The sequence below is a fragment of the Mchenga conophoros genome, linkage group LG2 (genome assembly GCF_057382185.1).
Source record: "Mchenga conophoros isolate Kocher_MC1m ecotype Shallow Benthic linkage group LG2, M_conophoros_male_GT1.1, whole genome shotgun sequence".
NCBI lineage: Eukaryota > Metazoa > Chordata > Actinopteri > Cichliformes > Cichlidae > Mchenga > Mchenga conophoros.
The window spans coordinates 8788875-8807789 of record NC_140527.1 but is presented as its reverse complement, the minus strand read 5'-3'; the positions used below and the strand labels follow the sequence as shown (position 1 = coordinate 8807789).

At 39.1% G+C, this 18915-nt stretch overlaps 1 protein-coding gene across 2 annotated transcripts; it reads left to right on the top strand.

Annotated features, from left to right (window-relative positions):
- Positions 1-83: 83 nt before the first annotated feature.
- Positions 84-18379, top strand: LOC146581649 (uncharacterized). 2 transcript variants are annotated; one of them, XM_085285499.1, is made up of 8 exons: positions 84-438; positions 2753-2910; positions 4104-4360; positions 5888-5975; positions 8453-8565; positions 11138-11287; positions 11399-11486; positions 17096-18379. In XM_085285499.1, exons 1-8 carry the CDS (start codon positions 342-344, stop codon positions 17132-17134), a joined length of 990 nt encoding a protein of 329 aa, XP_085141625.1. In that variant the 5' UTR covers positions 84-341; the 3' UTR covers positions 17135-18379. The 2 variants fall into 2 exon arrangements, with proteins under 2 accessions (XP_085141625.1, XP_085141618.1); XM_085285492.1 differs by having other exon boundaries at positions 85-438; positions 11396-11486.
- The last annotated feature ends 536 nt before the right edge of the window (positions 18380-18915 follow it).

Sequence of the window (18915 nt, the reverse complement as noted above, 5' to 3'; positions counted from 1 at the left end):
TTTGCATATAAAATAAGATCAGCCTTTTACTTTGTGCATGATGCAAACTTTAGTTTTCCCTCTTTATTCAAGTAGCAGGCCAGATGGCAAGAAAATCCACAGAGAGACACCGCAGCAGCACTCGCTTCCATGTTGTGACAACAGCAGCTTGTTTTAATGCTGAAACCTGCCCCTTGTAGGTGTGCACCAGGTAGGAGTCCTCTTTAAGACCTTCAGGTAAGGTTAAATATTGCGGGAAATGTGCACGCTATGTCCGCTCAGACCATGTGGGACACACCCGCCCTGCCCCGAGGATCATGGGAAGGCGGTTTTAGGTCTTTCAGGGAGCAGATGAGACACAGATGATCATGAGGCGGTTTTTCCGAGCACACCGGGACGAGGACTTCAGTCAGATCCAGTATCTGACGGCCAAGTGCACCCGCCTAGCTCATGACAAAGGTAAGTCACAAAGGTCAAGACGGGTTCAGCTGACTGTTAATCTCTTATCTACATGAAAACTGCTAGTTTACTACAAAGGGAAAAAAAAACCCTCTTCTCCCTTCAGGAAGGTTATAATGTTGAGTCCACTGAGGCGTTCAGATTATAGTCAAGTAGTAGATCAGATGAGCACCACACAATGTCTATAGAGCTAACAGTTTAAATAAGATGGAAATTAATATTTAAAATGTCATCAGAACTGCAGAAAGTGCTCCCATCCTTTTCTTTAGTCAAAGTATTGCTGGCTTTATTATCATGCTTTGCTACAAGTCAAAGTCCTGCACAGAAAAAGTTGCTTAGTATAATTATGTGACTGTTGAAAATGGAAGTGCTGCTGCTTACTTATAGATTCATGAGTTTTTAAAGATTGCTTTGTTTGTAAAAATAGTAAAGGTAATAAACAAATGCCCGTCACAAATGTCCATAGTTAGACTTTACTAATAAATCTGAAAAATAAAGTAATAATAATTTGAAAAATGTCTTGGAAAAAAAGAAAGAAAAACTACATGAAACATGGCAAACATGTTTCAAAATATAAATTGATTAGCTTCAGTTTAGCTTAATTTCTAAACTTAATTTAGCTCAGTTTATAAAATGTATTAATTTTATTTTACACTATGATAAAGAGCATATGCTGAATGCATATTAATACATTCTGCATTCCATGTATAGGAACAGTCTGACCTGCTGTTTCATCTATTTATATGTAAATATCTCTTTATGTGCTGTTGCATTGTGTGTGTGCATTGGAATCCACTTGACCCAGGGTCAAATTTCCTGAATGGAAAAACACGCTTGTCAAATAAACATCAAATTCAATCGAAGGTCACAGGTTTGTTAGAAGAACCACACATGTTTTGCGTGAAAAGAAATACTTTCATCTTTACGCTGTCAAGTAAAATGTGACGAACTAAAACACTGATCTTTAATGAAAACAGGCTTTATTGCAGGGTCGCTGCATTAGTTTGAGCCCGGTGTTCTTAATAAACAGAAAACAAAGTGCATGTTTCCTGCAGCAGATTACACTTTAACAGAATCAACTTTATAGTCATTGTGCAACAGTTTCCAAGTCAATGCAGTCACAGTTACAGGGTATCTGACTAGAGCAAAGTTTATTTACAGAAATTTCTGGTAGTTTTTTTTAACATGTAATATAACTACAGTTTGTATTATCTGTTTTTATTGCAATCTGGGTCAGTGTTGATCTACTTAAAGCCCATACTGAGTTACAATGCACATTTACCTCTGTAATAAGATGTAAGAGTAGCGAGTGGTGACAGTGGTGTTATCTACTTTTTTAATTCAATTAAATTCCATGTTTAATTAAAATTTTATTCCATGTTATAAAATTAAAAAATATTGTAACAGGCTAAATCCTACATTAGTACTGATGTTAGTACTTGAGAGCCTTTCTGGTTGTGTGTTTATTGTTTTGGTATCATAAGGATTTAGAGCTGTACTGACATAAAAACTTAACAATGTAACTAAGTATATTTACTCAAGTACTGTATTATAGAAAAATATACTATAGAAAAAAATCAGAATGTAAGTATTATACTCTACAAAATTGTGCTACATTACAACTTTTTACTCCTTAATTAAACATATCACACACAAAAATAAGTACAAGCAAAACTAAAACAATCAGTGGTTAAAGTTCACATCTTAACTTTGTTTTTAAATTTTATTTATTTATATTCATTTATTCTTTAAGAAAATGTTAATCCTGAATAAAAAATAATTTGTTGCAGCAAAAACAATTATTGAGCAGCTACATCAATAAAACTACAACAATTCAGAGTTTACTTACTTAATGGTTTAAATATAGAACTTTTAAATAACTGAGCTAATTAAGTATAACTGACGGAATCGGTATTTTTAAGTATCAAAAGTAGTCTATGCAGTAGATTTTCTGCTTGGTAAAACTGATGTATCAGTTTTTAAGCAGAATTTATTTATTACATTAAGTGCATTAAGTATTATAATAGACATACTGGCAACTGTTATACAAACTACAGAGAAGTTCTGATACACTGTTCATATTTTATTTTTAAAATATGATTTATTTTTTAGTTAACTTACTTTTTTGTTTTTTATTTTTTTCCCGCACTAATCAGTTAATGAAATGAAACCATCAGTGATTAATGTCTTTGGAGTGATAAATGTCTGCAGTACAAAATTGACTGTTTAACATTAAGTATTTAAGTAAAGTCAGCCACACAGTTACATCTAATGTGCTCAGTTTAACTAACTCTTCTTGGTTTTGTGGCCTCAGCGGTGTTGGACAGAGAGTTTCTGGTGTCCCGAGAGAGGGAGAGAAGGCTGCAGAATGATCTGGAAGCTGTGACCACCCAACTCCTCAAGCAAGACCAGCTCAATATGGACCTCAGGATGAACCAGACCCAACTCATCAGCAGGATCCAGCAGCAGCAGGTGGACCGATTATGACTTATCTTTTACATGTAGACAGAACAAGGCTGTCTGCTATAAAAGTTACATTTATATATTCAACATAGATCAAATAGAGTAAGTTGCTAATAATTTACTAATAAATACACCGTAAAGTTTTACCTTCACATCTTACTTGCACAAAGCTCTGAGGTATTCGCTTTTAGTTGAATCTGTAATCACTGCCACTTCCCAATAGTTCTTGCTCATTCATACGCTACTCATTTTACAGTAGAAGTGGAAATAAATTACATTTTGCAGGATGTAAGTATTTGTTGGATTGTATTTGTTACTTGGTTGAAATTTAAACTGTCACTGAGTGTTGCTGCTGAGTGACATCTGTGTATATCTATAGATTTTCTTATTGGTTGGTTTCTGTACAGAAATCTCTCTCTTTTAAATATATTGCTTCTAGTTTAAGTCTAGTTTAAATCATTTAAACTAGACTTAAACTAGTTTAAATATTCTTAAGAAGTAGTGGATAAATACAGCTTATGAAATGAATAGGAAACTTTCCATTTATCCACATAATCTGTACCTCTGACATCAACAAATCAGCTCATCTTTGCTGTCTGTTAGTTACAGTGGAATTAAGTTTACAGTAAATGTGTTTGCACATGGAAAATGCTGATGTTTTGGCATTGGTTACTTACAAACTGCATAAGTATGAGCTACAAGAAGTAAGAGTTTTGAACCACAGAGACATTTCACTGAACTAAAGAAATCTAATGAGCATCAAAACAGCTTTCTTGTCATATTAATTTCCCTGGAACTTCTAAAATTAGGTTAAAGTTGTTTCAGCAGCTTATCAAAGTGGTCAGAAGGATTATTTTTCATGCTTTTAGAGACACAAGTCATTTTTCAGCAGGGCACAGCTCAGCATTTATCCTGTGTCCTACTTTAAGGTTGCACAGTAACAAATTATCAGGCCTCTTAGAGACATCAGTGGTATTTATTACAGTTTTGGAGAGCTTGACTCCTTCACTTTCCCCTCAAAGACAGTATCAGGTTTAGGCTTGTCCCAAACTCTTTGACCTAAAGGTGTGTCTGATATCACTTATGCAGACTGTATTGGAGCATAGCATGTCTCCAGTGAGATTTGAAAAGGATAGGAAGTGCTGAAGTGTTCACGTGAGCACATCTGCAGTATTCTCAGTATGTCCGTATCTTCCCCGCAGGACCTGGTGAACTTGCTTCGGCAGCGCGTGGTCCTGCTAGTGGAGGCGAGCTCCCGGGATGCAGAGCTACTGCAGCAGGTCGGCGCAGAGCTGCTTTGCCTGCAGAGCTCTGAGGTGAAGCTGGAGAGCCTGGTGGAGGAGCTGCAGGCTGAGGCCCAACACAGAACTGAGGTGGCAGAAAATCTCCAGACAGAGCTGTACGCTGAGGCCCAGCACAAAGCTACACTCACTGAGAGCCTCCACGCAGAGCTGCGCAGGTAAATCTTCAGTCTCTCCAGTATGACAAAACACGGAATCATGTTTTCTTTCTTTACTTTACACAGCACAATTTGGTTTACGTTTACTTAGAAAAACTTGCAGAGGTAAGCCGCAAAACACACAATGAGTTCATGTAATATAGGAATACATTTTTTTAACTTTAAGTTAATACTCTGACATGCTCCAAAACAGACGCACATTTAGACAGTGGAGGGGTTCGGAGACATGAAAGCACCTCCTTATGTTTGATGAAGACAGTAGTTTTGCATCTTTTTCACGTTGTTACATTTTCTTTGTGCCATTTTTATATTATATTAAGGTATCTTTGTATTAACTTTTAAATCTCTTTGTGGCCATTTTGCATCTCCTGTGGTAGTTTTGCATCTCTCTGTAACTGACACCAGCTAGTTCTGAAACAATTTATACGTTTTGTGTCTCTTTGTGGTCATTTTGTTGCTCTTTGTAATTGTTTCAAAACTCTTTGTTGTTATTTTTAATAGAAATCTTGGATTACTTTTTAACTTTATTTTCTTTTTGTGGTTGTCTGGAGTCATTTTTGCCATTTTTAACATACTAACATTTGACTTTAGATGTAAGAGGCTCAGGACCTCTACTCTGGGCTTTAAAGCCGTCATTATAATGCTGTGTTCTTACTTCGTATTCTACACAAAAAAAATGGACTAATCCACTAATTACTGTGGGTGGCACAGTGGTACAGTGGTTAGCACTGTCACCTCACAGCAAGAAGAGTTTTAAACCCCGTCTGGGACCTTTCTGTGTACAGTTTCCATTTTTTAAAAATTGCATAGCTCTGGAGAAACTAAAATAGCCGCCTGTCCTCTGTATTGCTGAATTGTTAATGACTTGATTAAAACCTTATCGACATTAAAACATACACAATGAACATTAACCCAGATAAGGCTGCAGACAGAAAAAGAAAAAACATTAAAACGGTTGACTTTTGATTACCATCTTGTGGAAACTGAAGCCAAGTAAAGCTGTCACAGGCTGCCCGGCACAGAGAAGAAAATTGTCTCAGACTGTTGTTTCAAGGCTGAACAAAAACATCGAGTCTGGACCCGCGACTTTAAATCAGCTGAAAAGTCCTCCGAGCAGCGGCGAGCTTCAGTCTGCTGACGTTAAATCCCTGCAGAGTGTCGGCTTAGTGTCAGAGTTTGTTATCACATTATGACTCCAGAAATGCAGATGAAAGAAATTTGGGCGTTCGCAGAGAGCAAAATATTTACCCTAAAACTTTTATCAAGACCAACATGTTTCCTTATCTGATGGCTACAAAGAAATGAATAAATGGAGTGTGAAAAAACAAAATACATCTAAGCACACTACGATAAGAGTGAGTATTTTAGTTACTTTAGTAATGTAAATTTTAAGTATGAGTGTTTATCTTACAGTAAACTTTACATTGATGAAAGATCAAATAAAGATACTAAAATTAAACTGGCTACAAGCAGAGTTTAATGAGCTGACACAGGTAAATAAGACATTTTTCTAATTGTCATCAACAGTAAGACAGTGGAGCTGGAAAGGCTAGAAGAAACTAACAGGATGCTGACAGAAGAGCTGACGGATCTCCGCAGAACTTATCAGAAGGAGGTGAGAAGGAAGAGTTTAGGAGTGACGTGGGTCAAAGCTCAGAGTTTACTGCATATAAATTCGAAACAAAAGGCTGAAGGTGTAATATTTGTGGTGCAAAGACTTAAAAAGTGTCTCTGAAAAGTCATGCAGAGACTGTATACAAAGGATGGACACAGCCACTGTGTTGTGAGGTCCTGTTTTGAACCATCGACTTTTTCAGGGTGGTCATCTTCATTCTTTGAAAGTAGATATCACAGGTGAGGGGGCAGTGAGGGGAAGCTGCACACTCATGACGTTAGTAACACTCAACAAGCTACTCACACTTTCCAAAACCTTCCATACTTTTAGTTCTCTTTATTGTGTAGCAGTTTACACATTTGCCAGATCTCTTTGGGGTTTGCGTCAGGAGGGGAATCTGCTGTAAGAAATCTGGATACAGTACGTTTTATTGAAATCGCTGGTAAATGTGCAGGTCTATATTTTGAATGTATAACTATTTTAAAAGTAGTCGGCACCAGCCTGAGCTCCTTTGGTAATTTGTTCCACATTTGAGCAGCTTCACCATGTTTTTGATGAGTAGTTCAGGATGAGCCAAGCGGAGAGAGCTGCAGTGTTTGCACTGCGTCTGGAGATGTGATACGCGTCCTTACTGATGATTAGGATTTATGGAAAAAGCAAAAGTATTTTAAAATGATTCTCTGCTGTGATCTGAGAACTGTTAGATAAACACTGCTGAAGAAACAAACTCATATCAGGCCTCTGAAGCAATAAAGTAAATACTGCTGTCGGTAAAAGCAAACTGTCCATAGCATCATAACAAAAAGTACACAGTGCTTTATTAAACTGATTGAATTTAAATAAAATAATAAAGGAGGCAAGAAGTTTCCTGTGTGAAACTGTCCATGTGTTTGGACATTGTTGAGTGTGATCTTGCTTGGTATGCGCAAAGCCACAGGTTCAAATCGTGAATAAGCTCACTCTGATGTTATAAAGATGCTGGACCCACGCGGCAAGAATTTTAATTACGTTAACATTTATTTAACAAAGTCAAACATTTCTGGCTTAAACAAGAAACTGCAAGACAATAAAAAAAGAACGTTGAGAGGCTCATGGGTTTTGTCAGTTATGTTGATTGTTTGTTTTTAATGATCTTCAGATAGTGTGTCACTTCGACTTATGAGATAGCCTTACTGCATTTCCTTTCATAAAGGATGAGCCAGTGTGTCTTGTGGTAAAGCAGGTAATAAAGGAAGCATCAGAGCAACATTCCTTAGTATGTATATACTCTGACCAGCTCTTATTATGGCTGCTACGCAGATACTCATGGGTCACTTCATTCAATTAGGAAAATTCATAAGCAAAATTGACTATAAACTGCACATCGAGCAAGTAAAGTAATTTCCTTATTGAGGTAAGAGCAGTCAAGCATTTGTACCTGAAAGGTGCAGCATGCAGGCAAAACAAGGAGGGCTCAGGACTATCACATATAACATCAAAATCCTCTATTCTTGGACCCTGAAAAGAACCACCCTCTAAAACAACCTATTAGCTGTACATGATGGGAGAAATCTCAGCAGAAGCACCGGGGGAGACATCCCTTCATCAAGGCAAATGCTGCTGGAAAAGAAAAAAAGTGTAAAATGCAAGACTTTGGCTAATGAGGAGGTTCAATAAAATCATCAGTTTAGTGATTGCAGTGCTGATTTTGTCCAGCAGATGTCAGGATCAGACACTTATTTAAACACTGCTTTGGCCTTTTTTTGGGGTTGAAACACAAATAAAACTGTTGATGAGTGACAGAGCTTTAATGAATTTGCCGTGAACGGGGATTATTTCTCTGTAGCCGGCTCCTCCAATCAGAAGTAATGGATTAACACTGTTTGTGCGGTCTCAGGTTAGTTCAGGTCAGTGTGGCAGAGTGCCAGCTGTGAATAATGATCTGCCGCTGGATTCCGAAAACCTCACGGTTCAAATTTATGTACTGTGTCCAAATTTTAAAAACTACAACCACCCAAGTGAGAGCACTAATTCAGATGTTGCTGGCATTAGGTCTGCATTGGTGTGTGTCGGTGTGTTGGGTCCAGGCATTAGCGGAACATTCCTCATTTATTTACACTCGGCTTCAAAGACTCACTCCCGAATTGGCGTCTGCTTCATCCAGTCCATCAAACAGCAAACAATCCAGGTCTACAATTATCTTTCCTTTGAGACATCTCCACAAGGCCAAGAGAAGAGAACAACAGACTGCAGAGTCAGTGAGAAACTTCATGAGAACAATTATTTGCAGGGGATAAGGCCTGTAAATTATTGTGAAAGGTCTGGGAGCAGAAGATTAAGTCTGACTCCACTGGACCCGCTCATCTTTCCACATGACATGTCGTCTTTTCCTGATTTATATTTACACGCCCACATCATAATTTTCTAATTTTGTTGTCTTGGTCACATCCTGGTTTTGGGAGAAATATATTTATTTATTTGTATTTTTTTTTTTTGAGGTGAGGGAACTGCAGCAGGAAAATGAGGGAAGCCTGAGGAAACTTCAGGAGACGGCAGAGCAGTTCGAGTGGCTTTGTCAGCAACAGCGTTACTGGATGTCTTGTGTGAAGAGGTGAGTAGGGTTCTTTTTTTGTTTTGCTTTGTTTTTAAATATATCTCAGCTGTGTGTACCAAAAAACATAACAGGATCAGATTTTAAAGTCTTTATTGTCTGCACACATGCTCAAAGTTGATGTAAACGAAACCCTGAAAACCCCTTCTTAATATAAATAATGTGGTTCTGCATAGAAAATACATTTGTAAATGATTATTGGAAAGGAGACTTATCTACTTGCGTTTTTATCTAGCTGGAAGTGAGTAAAGTTCTGATTTCTTATAATATACAAAGCATCTACCAGAGTTAATGCATGTCAAATGTGATTAAAATAAACAAGCAAACTATTCCAGTTGTTTAACTGACTGTCATTTACTCAAACACAATTATTTTTTATTTGTATAGAAATACTTGATTTATTCTAAACAGTGATTAAAGGTACTTTTTGCAATTACCTTCTGCAAATGTCATTAAACATTTCACCACAAGATGGCAGTGTTTTACCAGAAGGTTCTAGTGTAGTTGTCCACCTAAAACACAACAAAAGTGTGATAGTAACAAGAATTCTTTAAAATGTTGCGTGAATACTGCTGTAATGGGTGTTTTTGGACTTAAATCAGATTAGACCATAGGTGTCAAACTCTGGCCCGCGGGCCACATTTGGCCCGCAGCCTAATGACATTTGGCCCGCGAAGCCATACCAAATTACTGTTAGAGCGGCCTACTGGTATTATACAGCTAATATATATATTGTTTAGTATTAAGCTTTGCTTGTTCCATATTCAGTTTTTCAGCAAAACGTGTTTGAGTCCATAAGAAAAGATTCATTCTTATATCTGGAGGAATAAATATATTTCAATAAATATTAATGTTAGCCCGCGAATTTGTTCCAGTTTTGAATTTTGGCCCACTGTGTATTTGAGTTTGACACCCCTGGATTAGACACTCAGTGCACCATCATGTGGATCAAAGTGGTATTACAAGAGAGCACAGTCCATCCTGATTTCTTGATATCACTGCAACACAATACAAAGACATCAATAGATGTAACATCATAGCTGTTTTTGAGAGATTTGGATGAATTTAAAAAGTTTTTAAACTATTTTTTAAGCATTAACATCTTTGATCTGTCTGTTTCTTTGTGGCAGAACTACAAAGCTACCTAAAATTCCCATGGTATGATTTGGCCTTGTTATGATGTTACTGGTAGCACTGTGTTAGTATGAGCTACACATACTCACAATAAGCAGACACAGAGGGACCTAATTGACTTTGTAGTCTGCTTTCTACCCATCTTATTTACTTTAACTCCGTCTTCACCATCTTCTCTGGGGAAAAAAACTTCAAAATTCAATTCCCAACAAGCCTCTGACTGCATCTTTGTGCTGCCATGCAGGTTGGTTTGTCACAGCTGAAAACAGCTGTCTGCACCAGCTGGAAACAGCAGTGAGGGTGCACCACAGCACATAAGCTGCTACAGGTCGTAAAACTGAAACAACATGCTTAAAGGTGCTAAAATGTTACGGACAAAAGATCTGGAAAGAGTGTTGTAGCTTCCAAAAATGTCACAAAAACCTCTTTTTAATACTTTTATATGTCTCTTGTAATTAAAGAAAGACCAATAAGTTGAGATAGAGGTCTGACAGCTGAGTTTGCTAGAAATTAACTAAGTACTATAGTGTATGTGGGTAGGATACCACTCATCATCATGCATTTAGGTCACAGAAGTAACCATAAGTTTCTTTAAAACTAACCAGCAATGTTTGTTCATCAGTCAGAAAGCTCTGCTAGAATCCCCGAGGCCCTTCTAACACACTGGATGATATTTTTAAAGCATCTCCCATGTTTCGCCTTTATAACTGAAACAAGAAACATTGCAGCCTTAAGGAATCACTTAAAATCTGTTTTCGTGAGTCACTAGATCAACTTTATACAAAAAAATAGAGATTGATGATTCTTGAAGAAAGTTAAGTGCTTTCAAAAACATCTCCCCTCTGTGACCCAAATGTTTCCTGTTAGTGTCCCAGCCTTAGGCCCCAGAATTCCTCACATTAAACTTTCCAAAAGATTAATACAGATTTCATGTTTAGGATAAGTTGGATCGTATGACAGTCTGTCAAGGACAGGGTAAGAAACTAAATTGTATTGTTCTGTTGGTCTGGTGTTTACATCAGAGGAATTTTGACTGAGAGCGTAAATGTGCATTTTCCCCCCCTATCTTTTCACTTCAAATTGATACATTGATATATTACAAGCCCCGCTCCAGAAATTTCTAATGCAATCAGTACAGGTAGTGCACATAATTCATATTCTGGGCCCTGCTTATGCACATTGCATTAGACACATTGGCAAACTCGTATCCAAAGCAGCTAAAATTTAGAAAGCACACGGGGGTTCAACATCTTGCTTTAGGACATTTTTACATGTGGATAGGAAGGTCTGGAAATCAACCCTACAATTTATAACCCCCTCCTCCAGCCAGGCTACATGCTGCTGCTGCTTCCTTTATAGATTAATTAGCAAATATTTAGAAACTCGTGAGATTATGTACGCTGTGCTCGAAGAGTTGCTGAGTTATCATATTCTACAGGTTCAAAGACTGCCTCATGGAGGAGAGAGAAGCTCTGCTGCGACAGGTCAGCAGGTTGGAAAAGAAAGCTGAGAAACTAAAGCGTTCACACGACGGCAGTCCAACACGGAGACTTGTCTGCCCCCTTCAGGACGCCGAGGGCTGTGACAGGTAGTGATAGATGAACAGATTTAATGAGGAACTAGTTCATTATTATCTGAGTGTCTTTTTCAACTTTTACTCACCTTATAACACATTTAAACTTCCTGTCTCTTAAAGCAGTATAATATCATGGGAGGCAGACACAGTGACCAACCTGGAGTCTCAGGTGGAGAAGTCAAACATGCTGTGCGAAGAGCTCCTCGACCAGGTATCACTTTAATTTTTTCTTCCTGAATGGTTTTCTTATCGAAATTTGCTGCAGAAGAAATCTTCTCACGGCAGCTTAAAGGTTACTCAAAATGTCTCCACGCCTGTTCGGTCTCGTGAAATCTCTGATGACACGTGGAAACCTTGGACGTGAAACATTAGACCTTCATTACAGTGCCAATATTCATTCGAGTATGGTTGCCAGTCCCCAGAGGAGCTGCCGTGCTGTCAGTTCTTCCAGAAATTACAAGTGTGCTTTGGATAAACGTGTCTAACATCTCTGCTGTGGATCGTCTAAAGGGCACACTTTAAGGTACCTGTGTGGCTCTGTTACTTCTCATGTGTGGAGCACGGCGGTGATTATTTTCTGTAATAATGTTATGAGAAACTGAAGTTTCGTGGCAGCTCGAAGTTTCGAATGCTTGCTGGCTCTCTTCGCGTGTCACTGCAGCCCTCAGATGAACCTTTATTTTAAGAAATCTGGTGGTGATCTCAGGACTGAAATAGAAGACATGAAAAAAGAGAGCTAACATTCATCTGGATGTGACTGCCAGTCCCTGAAGGAATTGTCAAATATCCAGGAGACTCACAGTCTAATAATTGTTTTTTTCTTTTTTACTTTTTATGGTTGAGTAGTCTTCAAGTATTCAGTGAGTAACTGCTGCGCGTTCCCCAAATAACCAAGTTTACATACATACAGTTCTAGTGTCCTCTTCATGAAGAAACTGTGACAGTTGGCATAATATGTGCATGTAAATGTGTGCTTGTATTGTCACTTTTTCTGACCTTTCTAATCTTATAATACACTGTAACTCAGCGTATTTCAACCCAAAGCACCATCCTTCATTGAATCCTTGTATTGGGACCCTTGTGGGGGCAGTCAGATGTACTGCCTCCTAGGTCAACAATCTCTGCTTTAACACTTCTGTATGGAACTACAGAAAAAGGTCCAATTTAATCATATAGATGGAGTTCTTGTTGGCTGCTAAACGTAAAAGTAGGCTGTTTGAACAATCGGCTCGTGCTGTGCTTTCTTTGGGACACCTGAAACATCGGCTGTTTCCTTTGGCCTTAGAATTCACGAACCAGTCTGTAGTTCCCCCCCTTTTCCCCCCTCCAATGTCACCTCTATCTCTACAGCCATCTTTTCAGTGTTTCGAAATATTTGGATCAAAAACAAGAGCAGACTCGTGTTGAAATATTAGAAATCCAAACCATATTCATCTGGTCACAGCTGCCAGTCCGCTGTGGGCTCATTGCAGTGCCAGAGAGTTTTCCAAAAGACTCTGAACATTCATGTGCACTGAAGTATCATCAGTGTTTTTAAACATGGACACACGAGTCTGTACAGCAGACTGCATGCATATAGGAGGACTAAATAAGCCAAAAAACAGAACATTGAAAAAATAACAATCTGGGTAAAAACTGGATTTACAAATATCCACTCAGCACATAAAGTGGAACCATTCAAAGTTTTAGAAAGTCACCCTGCAGGACTGCTTCCAATAATAACTGATGACAGTCGTTGACTTTTTAGGTCTTTGGAGAATCCAATAGTGAAACACATCTGAAAAAGTTGGGGTAGCATAACCAATGTAACAGATGAAAACAGATAGAAATAAATTAGTTATGATTATAGGCGGTATCTAAAAGATGGTGTAGGCACAGTGACCTCACCCACTGACTTCTGGATTTTTCCATTTTGAACCATCAGCTTTAGTGTTTTTGGTCACTGCCATGTTGTTTTTGTTTAAATGATGTTGTTGAACCATCTAAGCTATCTCCTTGTAACTTGCTCTTAAGATGGGAACCAGGTGTGCAACCACTTGCAATCAGTTGTTATCGTCAAACCGACTTTGAATGTAAATAGTTGGCACCAGACTGTCTCACTGGTGTTTTATCACTGTCTTAACACACCGGAGTCCAGTAAGACCTCATAGATTTTGAAACAGAAATTCCTCCACAAATAGTGACATAGTTGATGCAGAGCGGCAATTTAACTGCAACACGGCACAGGTGCTTGGTACCCTTGTATTTATACAGGAATATAACCACAATGCAACCAGTTGGTAACCAGTTTGGTTGAATATTGCAGACAAGTTGCATTCATTGACACAAACTCACTCAAACCTTCACCAGTCTGTCTCAGAGTGATTGTAGTCAGTCTGAGACAGACTGCAATTGCCTCCCACCAGGCAACCCATGCAGTCGCCTTGCTATCGACAATAGTCACCTAGAGTCTGAAGATGATGCATTTCAACCTCTGGGCGATCAGTTATTTGCCACATCTGCTTGAAAACTGGTCACAAAATGTGAAAAAATGCAATGCAATCACCAAACCAGTTGTTGGAAGGCAGTTCTTCTTTCCCACTACCTAATTTTTATGCACTGAAAGTTGCAGCTTAGTTTATGACATGTTCATTGCATATTGGATTTAATCAAAGTACCAGTTTAGATTGTGTTAGTAGTTTTTAATTCTTTGTATAACTGGGGCTTTTATTATTTTATTTATACACATCCATAGTATGCTACACTCAGAACTGAGTACACACAGTTTTCTGTTGTTGTTGCTGTGATGGCATTGATAGGGGCATCACATTTGCTGAATTTTCTGAAATGTCTTTGATGCAAATCGCTGAAAAGCTGAATTGAAAGAGGAAACTTGTTCAGGAGGATTCATACGTGTTGTGTTTGTTAAAGTTTAACATTTTGAGAGATAAGCTTAATGGGTTTATTTTCAAGGGTTAGTTGAAAGCATTGAAGCCTCTTTCTATTGAATATGAAGCTGGAGCGAGCAACTAGTTAGCTTAGCTTAGCATTCAGAACCGAAATACAAGGAAACAGTCTAGTTTTGTGCGCAGGTAGCATAATCTACCACTGGCTTTTCAGCTTACTTAGTATTGTGTTTTATATTGGTTGTTTAATCTATAAAATAAACAGTGTGAAAACAACAAATATGTCATTACTGGGATGTTTTCCATCACTCAGCAGATTCACCAGTGAGTCACTGCTCCAAGCCAAGAAAAGTCCTCTGCTTAATGCCCATAAAACCAGAACGTTATGTTTTTCCAGTTTAGTTTTTCCAGTCTTTATGCTAAGCTAAACTAACCATATTTCTCCTGAGTGTATTCATTTGAAGAGCAGTGTGCAGATAGTAGCAGCCTTGGGATTGTTTGAAAGGATTCTGTAAGAGTGACCAGTGTAATGTTTTAAAATCTTTGGATAAAAGAAGAATGCACAACTCAAGAGCAAAACAGACATTCAAAACAGCGATAGTCATGCGAGGATGGCTGCCAGTCCCCTGTGGACTTGCAGAACAGCCAGAGCATTCATATAACTGATACTTCATGGGTACCAGAGTCTAATCAGTGTTTTGTTTTTCTGTCTGCAGCATGCTTTAAAAAGTTAGAGGGCTTTGAGGAACTTGAGGTTTCAAAGCCATTTTGCAATCAAATAGGAACCCCACGATGTCTCACAAAGAAGTCCTTCAGGAAGAGCTCACAAATCCTGACAGGACCTCAAACACTTCATCCTCCTGCAGGATTTTTATAGTGGAAGGTGTCTGCCTGGCCACTTTGGGGATTTTTCAAAGCCCTCACATCTTCAGAATGACAAGTTCAGTGTTTTAAAAAATGGGGATAAGAGGAAGCCTGACAGACAGAACATAAGGCTAATAATCGTGTGCGGATGGCTGCCAGTCCCCCAGATGAGCTGCCAGGCTGCCAGAGACTTCAGAGGTGGCTGATATTTTTTGGGCTCCGGATTCACATCAGACCTTTTCACTGTCTGTCTGTCTGTCGGCTGCACATGGCTTCCTCCCAAGCCATTCGAGTCCTTTTCCAAAGCAGCAAAGAGATGACTAATAATGACTAGAGGGAGGTGATTGCCAATAGCCTCTGTGCTTCATTCCCCTCACCTCTCACAGACTCTGCAGTGCATTTCTTGGGATAATTATTCTGATTGAGTGCAGATGATGCAGAGTGGGGTTTTTTTGCAGTCCTTGCTGAGCTGAGAGAGGGAAGAAATTTAGCTGGAGGAGCAGGGAGCACCGGAGTCATAGAGGAAACAGCCATGAAAAAACACATTACCAGCTCTGACATGATTTATACAAATGGGAGATTCACATTGTGTAGACATAAGTATTGTTAGATGACAGAAAGAGAAAAGGAGGACGCTTACTGTTCATTGGGCTGACATCTGCAGAGATAGAGAGATGTGCTATTTCAGACAGAGTGGTGCTGCTGAAGTACAGGTGAATAAAAAAAGTCTCAAATTCTTGGCTAAATATCAGTGTGAATCTTCTTCTAGTGTTTAGATTAAGTAACTTATTGAGAGACCAATAAGTCTAACTCTGGTTCTCTGGGTAGTTTTGGAAATATAGGAGAAGATACTCTGCCTTTAAAAAAAGAAACCCTTTTAAATCAGAGTATGGCATCAACTCAGTTAAAATTCTGGGATATTGATCTGTTCAGTTGAATAACAGAGAGGATTGTTAAATAAATTCTGGTTCTTTTGTGTTAATTAAATTTACAACAGGTCCACTAGATGTGGAACAATGAGACAACCCCAAAACAGGAATGGTTTTACAGGTGGAGGCCACCGACCATTTTTTCCGATTGCTCAGTATCAATACGTCAATACATGCCATTGCAAGGTTTGCTGTGTCTCCCAGCACAGTCTCAAGATCACAGAATATACCTGATACCATGTAGTCTGATTGGCATTTGCCACAGAATACCATAATTGGCAGGTCCACCACTAGTGCCCTGTGCTTTTCACAAATGAGGGCAGCTTCACCTTGAAGACATGTGACAGATTTGAAAGGACCTGGAGAAGCTGTGGAGAACGTTATGCTGCCTGTATCATCGTTCAGGGAGGGACCACGGAGGGATGCACTGACCTCTACAGACTCAGCAAGTGGCATCCTGACTGCCATTAAATATCGGGGTGAAATCCTTGGCCCCACTATCAGACCATACACTGGTGCAGTGGGCCCTGGGCTTCCTCCCGATGTATGACAAAGCCCGACCTCATGAGGCAAAACTTTACAAGCAGATCCTGGAAGATGAAGGAATTGATAACACTGACCCCCACGCACATCTGACCTAAATCTAATAGAATGCCTCTGGGACATTATGCTTGTCCATCTGACGCACCAGATTGCACCTCAGACTTTCAGGAGCTCAGTGATGCCCTGTCTAGATCTGGGAGGAGATCCCCTAGGACACCATAGGAACAAGTGCTGAGTGCCATTTTGAGTTTTGAATTAAATTACAAAGCAGACTAACCTGTTATATGTACAATTGCGTGTTTTGGAAAGCTGCAGAGAGCTTGCACTTTTTGCTATAATATATGCTGCTTGCAAGTAGATTTGCTTTTTACAATCGGTGTGGAGAATACACAGAGTTACGACAGTCACATTAACAGGAAAATACAGCTGGTTAAAATAGAAATATCCCTCAATCTCACTTGTAGCATTCATTTCCAGCCATCCTTTGACCTGTACTTACTTTCTTTGAGGTTTTTTCTCACTCTCAATTCCCTTCTTGTGCACTCTTATGTTTATTGTCTTTGGTCATCTTCACTTACATTTTATTTTTCTGCCCTCAGGCAGGGAGCCCTATCGACGGATACCAAAAACCTCCATGAGGACAGAAGCCTGGATGTCTTTGCTTTCTTTTCTCACTTTCTGCAAGCCAGGAGATGCAATGTTTTATGTGTTTGTGGTTAGCTTACCTTCCAGTCATTGTTTTGAAAAACCAAACACCCTTGGAAAAACACACCCGTGAAACCACACACGCATTGTTTTGTTTCCACTATTGTTCATCGTGATATATGACCGAATTAAAATACAATGTGCTCCTGTCCCGCTTTTGGTGTCACACATGCACATCACATGTGCCTCGACTCTGTCTGGTCACATTTTTCAGTAATTGTCCATTGTTCAAACCTTGTAATCAACACCACTAACAAGAGCACAAGCACCTGCAAATGTTCTCTTTTGTTGTTTTGCCAATGAAACGTTGCAGGACAACCAGCAGCTGGCGTGCAGAGGAAACAACAAATGTTCTTTCAACCAAAATGAAGCAATACTGATTATCCCCCCACTGGTACTGCTTGACTCTGATGAGCAGATCGCTTCATTCATCAATTTGCATGTGGCTCAGATTAAACACGGTGACTCAGACGCTTTATCATATGTGAATCATATGATACATGCTTATTGCAAACGCAGTTTACACACGGTGAGCCAAGACATTTAAAGTATGCATTCTGTCACACCACAAACATTACACTGCAATCAACATGAGGAGCTACACGTTTATTCAGGACTACAGCAAACTTTCAACATGCATAAAAAAATCTTAACAACACTAAACCATTAATGATACAGGAAGCATCATTATATTTCATCGGCGGTGCTGGGACAACATTTTTTGTTAGCATGACAGGGGTTCGTTTGACAAACAGCGGACAAGATGTGTGATTTAAGTTTTGACTCCATGTTCAACAGGCTTTACACAAACTACACCACAGTCTCATAGCTTTAATGGCACGACCACCAAGCTCCTGCACTCAGTCCGATGATGCTGAATAGCAAACATTTGTTTGCAAATATCAAACATATAACTAAAACTTTGGGTATATTGCTACACATTTTATGTTTAAAGCTCTGTTGGGAAGCATTTGAGTAACAAAGTGTTGCAGGTTACCTTTGTGGTGGCCATCTTGTTTTCCCAGTAAAGAGGAAGCCTGCCTCAATTGCAGCTCTTCTATAGGCCAGTCTGTATTAAGGTGTGTCTTTAGAGTATTTAAAGGGAGCAGGAAATGGATTGGGAGCCATTTTGAAAAGTTACTGTCTGCATGTGTATGATGTTGGCAAGAGATAATAAAACAATTACTTTAATTAAGATCGAGTGAAGTCTGATGTTTCCCTCACCACCCCTCACTGCGTACCAGTTGGTGTCAGAAGTGGGATTTGGTTACGCCTGTGAATGAGGGACCGAACACGCTGAATGAGGGGTGTAGGACGTGGAAGAAACCGTTGGACAAGGAAAAACCCCCTTGCTGACATGGAAGAAAGAGAAGGTGGACAAACAATTGAGCCAGATCCACCACCTGAAGGAGCAATGGCTAATGAGGATGATTTTGAACCAGTAGTACGACCTAAGCAGACTGCAGTTGGTGTCGTGAGTAAAGAACTTTCTGAACCGGATATCTTTGATGAAATTAGAGAATTTATGCGGCATTCCAAAAGAACAGAAGCAATACTGTTTGAACAGATAAAACAACTGAGTGACAATATACCAAGGCTGCAACATGTTGAACATTCTGAACTTCAACCTTCTGTCCAGAGTGACATTTCTACAGCAGCTGTTTGTCCAAAGCAAGAGGCTGGGAAACTGCCTCCACTATCAGCTGTGCAGCCA